General features: G+C 35.3%; 1 protein-coding gene across 3 annotated transcripts in view; it reads left to right on the top strand.

Moving 5' to 3' along the window:
- Window positions 1-7,500, top strand: part of LOC143035072 (ras-GEF domain-containing family member 1B-like) — a 333,289-nt gene that overhangs the window by 180,542 nt on the left and 145,247 nt on the right. For all 3 annotated transcript variants that reach the window (XM_076201577.1, XM_076201570.1, XM_076201571.1), the window contains one exon: window positions 1,508-1,558. In XM_076201577.1, coding sequence (XP_076057692.1) covers window positions 1,508-1,558 — 51 coding nt within the window. The remainder of the gene's footprint in view (window positions 1-1,507; window positions 1,559-7,500) is intronic.

Here is a 7,500-nt window from a genome sequence, read left to right as displayed (position 1 = left end):
AGCGCTAAAAACTATAACATGAACAACAGTCTGTTCACTGACCTGTATGTGTGTATCTTTAGTTATATATATATATATATATATATATATATATATATATATATATATATATATATATATATATATATATTTATTTTTTTTTTTTTTTTTTTATTTATTTTTTATTTTTTATTTTCTTTTCTTTTTTTTAAGAAATTAGAAATGTCCCATTTGGGGCTACAAAAAGAGGATACCTAATCCTAACCCCGTCCCGTTTTTGTCGCCTTTTACGACTCAAGTGGGAAAACTTGGTGGCAGTATTCTTTTCCCCCACCACAGTCTTCGACGAAAAATGTAAATGAATATTCAGAGAAATGGTACAGGACAGTAACAAGAAGTTGGGGGCAGCATAACGGAGGGACAATCGCAGTATAAAAGAGTACTATACTTTCTCTATGAATAGATATTTTCTCTACCACAGACAAAATGACGTGTGCCTCTGGTCCGTAGGGGCTCCCCATATAGCCCCTAAAGTATCAGCTGCATGCTACTGAGCAGCTGTTAACCCCACAATAACATGCAGCCAATACTCCAGAGAATGGTTGTGTATGGATGATTTTGTGATGCATGGAAGGGAGTGGGTGGGGGATGGGGGGAGTGAGGTCGTGTGTCATTAAGATTTTGACGCAGCCCGAAGGGATTTCTCCCCGTCTTCTCATTTTCTGCATTAGGGGACGGAGAGGGGACGGAGAGGGGAGGGATGTGCTGTGTCTTGCTACACTGCTTCTGATCCAGAGCAGTGGGTGAGATGCAGGGATGACCCGTCATCCAGGAGGAGCCAAGAAAAGAGGAAGGAAGGGTGTGAATGGGAGTGGAGTATGTGGGGGATGGAATGGGTGGGAGTGGATTTTATGCCTTTGTGTTTGGCTACCTCCCTTGTAAGGGGGATATAGCCATTAGGTTAGTATGTAGTTATGGTTCTTTATCTACTTATCTAATTACTCGATTATTTTTTATATTTATTTCTTCTTTTGTTTGTTTGTTTGTTTGTTTGTATATGCACTTATCTATGTATTTATTCATTCATGATTTCATTTGTTATTATTGTTATTTTCTATTATTTTTTATTATTGTATTTTATTATTTGTTATTATTGTATTTGTTATGATTGTATTTTCTATTATTTGTTATTATTGTATTTGTTATTATTTGTTATTATTGTTCATATGATTCATATCTATTTCTCTAATTATTTAGTTATTTGTTTATTCATTTATTTATTCATTCATGTATTTACTTATTTATTTACTTATTTATGTTCGTATTTATTCAATTACTTAATTAGATATCTATTCATTTATTTATCTATTTCTAAATCTGATATCTTTATGGAACTAATGGTCTTTTGTCATGACAATTTATCATTATGATATATTGTTATCATTAGCATTGTTGTACCTAACATTGTGTACATAATTCATTTATCTACTTGTCAAGCCTTATTCATTTATTCATTTATTCGTTACAGAGTAACCGAAGCCAACCTGCCTTTGGCTTAAAACAAACCAACAAGACGAGGGTAAGTACAAGTTTCCTAATTTTATTTGTTTGTTTGTTTGTTTTCTTGCAACCCCTTCCGTACATCACGGTCCCTTCCCCCTGGTTCTTCCTTTCGCTAGGCTATTCTATTCATCATTGTGTGACTTTTAATGAGCAAAGAGATCAGCTGTCATGTACAGTTATCTTCAGTCTCTTGTGTCTTGTGTCACTGAGGCAGAATGTATTTATTCTGGCTATCCCCCGAGTGATTTTATTCACTAGAATGGGTCAAATGTACCCTCAGAGGTAGGCCCCGTTCACACTAGCAGTTCCAACCGCGACGGTTCAATTACAATGTAAGTCAGTGGAGGCGTTCAGACACAACCGCACAGTTTTTTCCTTGGTTCAAACCTCTGTGTAGTGTGAACAGGGCCGTAGAGTGACATTCCCAAGGTTAAGAGGCCCTTTGTCGATGGCCAGAATAGATTCTTTAAGGTGAGTCAGGAGATCAAAGAGTTTGATCCATATGTGGTATTGTTTCCTAGCCTTTGTATCAGGCGACCCCCAATATGATCCTCATAATATGACCGCGACCCCAGTAATGTATTTGTATATGTGGTTATTGTATTGAATTCATATCATTTTGCAACAACAACAAAATTAGCTATACAAGATGTCTTGGCGACCCCCGGAAAAACGCTTGGCGTCCCCAGAGTTAGGAAACAGGGATCTATGCCCAGATTTACCACCTGGATAGCACTGACATCCCTTTAAGCCAGTGGCTCTTAACCTGGGGTATTCGTACCCCCATGAGGTACGAAACCTTAAACCTGGGGGTACGAGACATGATAGCCTCAGTGCAGTGGTACTGTATATTTACCATGAGAAAGCATAATGTGCATTCATTGTGTCCTACTAATTGACATTTCTAATTTGAAATAATAAAAAAAAACACCTTTGTTCAGTAATTGAATATATCTAATTATTTCTCAGCAAAGTTTGTATCACTAATCTGTTTGCATTGTATTTACATTGGATAGGGGTACGTTTTTTTTTTTTTTTTTTTTTTTTTTTTTTTTTAGATAATCAAGGGGTACGGGCAGTGAGGGTTAAATTAGCCAAGAACAAAAGTCTTGAAAGATCCTGAGGGTTTCCATAAAACAAACGCATCTCATAAAAGGTGGTAATAAATATATATTTCTTTTCTTGTGGTTTAATGCGTCAAATGTACCCACAAACAAACACTCCACATCGACCTATGGGCCAGGTCACGACATCTGACCGAGGCTTAGCCCCTACGTCCTTTGGCCGTCGAATGCAAATCACTTGCTAATTAGCTACACCAATACGAATCGCTAAGGCACTGAGCCGTTACAAATGAGATTAAGTGAGCACCCCCCTCCCCCACCCCCCCATCACCACCTGCCCTCCATCGGAGGGGGGTGGGGAGGGGAGAAGAGAGGTGGGGGGACCTGATTGCATTATTGATGAATCCTCCTCTGTTAACATCAGCCTTGGGAGTAGCGAGCAGGCGAGGCTTTAGTAAGTCTCGTCTGGGGCCCCTGATACAGGGCCCCTTGCTAAGTGGGGCCCTGGTGGGTGTTGGGGGGGGGGGACTTTACGATATGGGGGGCCCTTTGGGGGCTACAGGAAGCCTTCCTACAGGATACAGAGCGTTGTGGAGGGCCCCCCAGTCTCTACACATCCTGTAGTTGTAGACGATGTTATCTGTTCCAGACGATTTCCTGTTATGAATGATTATTTGAGATTGAGTAGATCTCTTGGAAACAAGGAAAAATAATTATCGTTCGAAAAGAAGCGATGAGTAATGACATACGGATTTAATAAATTTAGAAATTCATTACTGACACTGTAATTATTTACTTGTGTTGATTTGTTATTGAAAATAGTTTTCTTGGAATATATTGAATGAATAGATTACAAAGGTGATGTTAATTACCGTCCGAAGCCCAAAGCTAAGGGGATTTTAATTTTTGTTTATTCATTCATTTGTTGATCTATTTACTAATTCCACACGCACACACACACACACACACACACACACACACACACACACACACACACACACACACACACACACACACACACACACACACACACACACATATATATATATATAGATATGTGTGTGTGTGTGTGTGTGTGTGTGTGTGTGTGTGTATATGTATATATATATATATATATATATATATATATATATGTGTGTTTATATATATATATATATATATATATGTGTGTGTGTGTGTGTGTGTGTGTGTGTGTGTGTGTGTGTGTGTGTGTGTGTGTGTGTGTGTGTGTGTGGGGGGTGGTGCGCGCGCGCGCGTGTATATACTTCTTTATCTATTCATTTACTCATGTAATAATCCATTTATTGTTAACTAATTGATTTATCAAATATCTTATTTATTCATTCAGTTATAATGTTTCATTCGTCTATTTCCTGACTAGAAGATTGAATAATTATCTTTATCAATTTAACTTACCTCCTTTTACATTGTCCAACTTTTAAATATCACATCTACAAAGCATATAATGACACTCTTGCTTGTGGGTGACATCATAGAGAACGCCAGGGCCCCACGACTATTGATATCATAATTGTGAGACACACACGCACAAACACACACAGGGGCACAGGTCCCTTGTCGACCGATATTTCCCCCCCAAAAAAACAAAGTTCCTCGAACTACTCCCACAAGTAAATTATCGCCTCCGTGGTCGACCCAAAGTTTGGCCTTCCTCGTCAGGGACTCGAGCGCGGCGCCGAATCTCGAACTTGTTTTGGAATTTAAATAAAAAGAAGGCAAAAATAGATAGCGAGGTATGGAACAATGCCTCCGAGAGAAGTTGGATGCCGAGTTGAAAAGTTGGATTGTTATTGTTATTATTGTCAATTATTGTCGTTATTGCTGTTGTTTGTTGTTATCATTATAATTTTTATTATTATTAATAGTATTATCACTGGTATTGTCATTTATATAATTATTATTATTACATACATACACCAAGGGCGTTTTCTTTCTTATAAGGAAGGTAGCCAAAAAACAAAAGCATAAAAACCACTCCCACCCATTCCTTACCCAACATACTACACTCACCTCCACCCTCTTCCCTCCCTCTTATAATAATAATGATAATAATTATATTAATAATAATAATGATAATAATAACAATACTATTAATAATAATAATAATAATAATAATAATAATAATAATTGATAATAATTGATAATAATAATTGATTACAATAATTATAATAATTATAATAATAGTAATAATAATAATAATAATAATAATAATAATAATAATAATAATAATAATAATAATAATAATAATAATAATAATAATGATTGATGATGATGATGATGATGATAATGATAATAATAGTAATAATAATGATAATGATGATAATGATAATGATAATAATAATAATGATAATGATGATAATGATAATGATAATAATAATAGTTATAATAATAATAATAATATGTAATTATTTTTATCATTATTATTATCATTATTATTATTATTATTATTATTATTATTATTATTGTTGTTATTATCATTATTATTATTGCTATTATTATTATTATTATTATTATTATTAATATTATTATTATTATTATTATCATTATTATTATTATTATTATTATTATTATTACTATATGATTATTGTTGTTATTATCAGTATTATTATTGCTATTATTATTATTATTATTATTATTATTATTATTATTATCATTATTATTATTATTATTATTATTATTATATTATTGTTATTATTATTATTATTATTATTATTGTTATTATTATTATTATTATTATTGTTGTTGTTGTTGTTATTATCATTATTATTATTGCTATTATTACTATTATTATTATTATTATTATTATTATTATTATTATTATCATTATTATTATTATTATTATTATTATTATTGTTGTTATTATTATTATAAGTACTCTTATTATTTTTAATATTATTTATATACTTATTAATTCTATTTATTAATTAATGTATTCATTAACTTTATTATTTTTAAAGGGAAGTGTTTAATGTAAAGGGAGAAATGAGAAAGTTAAGAGAGTTTTTTTTGTGGGGGTGGGGGTGGGGGTGGAAGGAGATACTATTGCGTAGGCAGAGGGAAAGAAAGACGACGAGGCGGCGACCATTTGTCGGGTGTAAAGAAGGTCGAGATCACGTGACCAAAGGAACGGATGTGTCGTTCTATTTATGTTTTGAAGGAAAATAGGAGAAGACTCGTTTCACCATTTTTGTAATCTTGGGCTTATGACTGTCGAATTGGTATTTGCTTTATCATTGCTGTTGGAATTGTTATTTTTCGTTAGTGTTATCATTATATATATTTTTTTATTATCATCTGTTATTATTATTGTCATAATTATTATCATTATTATTATTATTGCTATTATCATTGTTTTTATTATTAGTAGTATTGTTATTATTATTATTACTATTATTATTATTATTATTATTATTATTAGGAGACTGTATGAAGGAGTGATTGTGCCAACAGCACTGTATGGGGCAGAAACGTGGAACATAAAAGAAGAAGAGAGAAGGAGTTTGAATGTGTTTGAGATGAGGTGTCTGAGAAGTATGGTGGGGGTTACTAGGCTAGATAGAGTGAGAAATGAGGAGGTGAGGAGGAGAACAGGGGTGAAAAAGGAGCTGGGAGATAGGGTTGATGAAAGAATATTAGGATGGTTTGGACACATGGAAAGAATGAGTGAAGAAAGACTAGTAAAAGAGGTATGGAAGGCAGATGTGGAGGGAGTGAAGATGAGGGGACGTCCTAGGATGAGGTGGATGGATGGGGTGAAGGGGGCTTTGGGGAAGAGGGGAATGTCTGTTGAGGAAGGAAGGGAGAGGACGGAAGACAGAGGTGAGTGGAGAGTGGTTGTATATGGATGATGTTGTGATTGCATGAGGAGGAATGGGCGGGGGGGTGGGGGGTGAGGTAGTATGTGTGAGCAAAATTTGACGCAGCCCAAAGGGATTTCTCCCTGTCCTCTCCTTATATGCAAGGGGGGACGGAGAGGGGGGATCGCCGATTAAATGAAGCGGCCTTGCTGTGGATGTGCTGTGTCTTGCGACACTGCTTCTGATCCAGGGGAGTGGGCAAGGTGCAGGGATGACCCGTCATTCAGGAGGTGCTCAGATGAGAGGGAGGGTGGGAGGGGTGTGGAGTGTATTTAGGGATGAAATGGGTGGGAGTGTTTTTATGCCTTTCCCTTTTTGGCTACCTCCCTTGAAAGGGGGAAAAAGCCTTGGTATATGTATGTATGTATTATTATTATTATTATTATTATTATTATTACTATTATTATTATCATCATTATTATTTTTGTTATTTTTATTATTATCTGTATCATTATCATAAATCATTGCTGCTGTTATTAGATTTGTTAACTATTTAATCAATTACTTCTATTCCTCGGCTATCCTCTCATTCCTTCTAGTTCATGGATTCCTATTCTAAATTTATCTATTTTGTAGATCACAACTCAAGGAGTTATTGGTATGGTGTGCAGGACAACGCGTAGGAGCAAACTACACAATAGAGATGTCTGATACATACAAACGCTCTCTCTCTCTCTCTCTCTCTCTCTCTCTCTCTCTCTCTCTCTCTCTCTCTCTCTCTCTCTCTCTCTCTCTCTCTCTCTCTCTCTCTCTCTCTCTCTCTCGCTCTCTCTTTCTCTCTTTCTCTCTCTTCGAGGGTCTCACCAGGTTGGCGCCTGACGTAATCTTAAGGAAATCCGACACTTTCCGTCGCCAAGGCGGCGCGGAGTCCGTTTGCTTCGTGACCCAGCCTAGACCTGCCTGGGAAAAAAAGAGATATGTTTATAACGTATATGTATAATCCGTGCATGTTCTTTGTATTCATGAAACTCTGGGAAGAGGTATTCTTTTCGTATCCATGTACAAGGACACGCCCT

Source organism: Oratosquilla oratoria, chromosome 18, assembly GCF_046742065.1.
Source record: "Oratosquilla oratoria isolate Oo_2021 chromosome 18, ASM4674206v1, whole genome shotgun sequence".
NCBI lineage: Eukaryota > Metazoa > Arthropoda > Malacostraca > Stomatopoda > Squillidae > Oratosquilla > Oratosquilla oratoria.
This window is presented reverse-complemented; position numbering and strand designations above follow the sequence as displayed.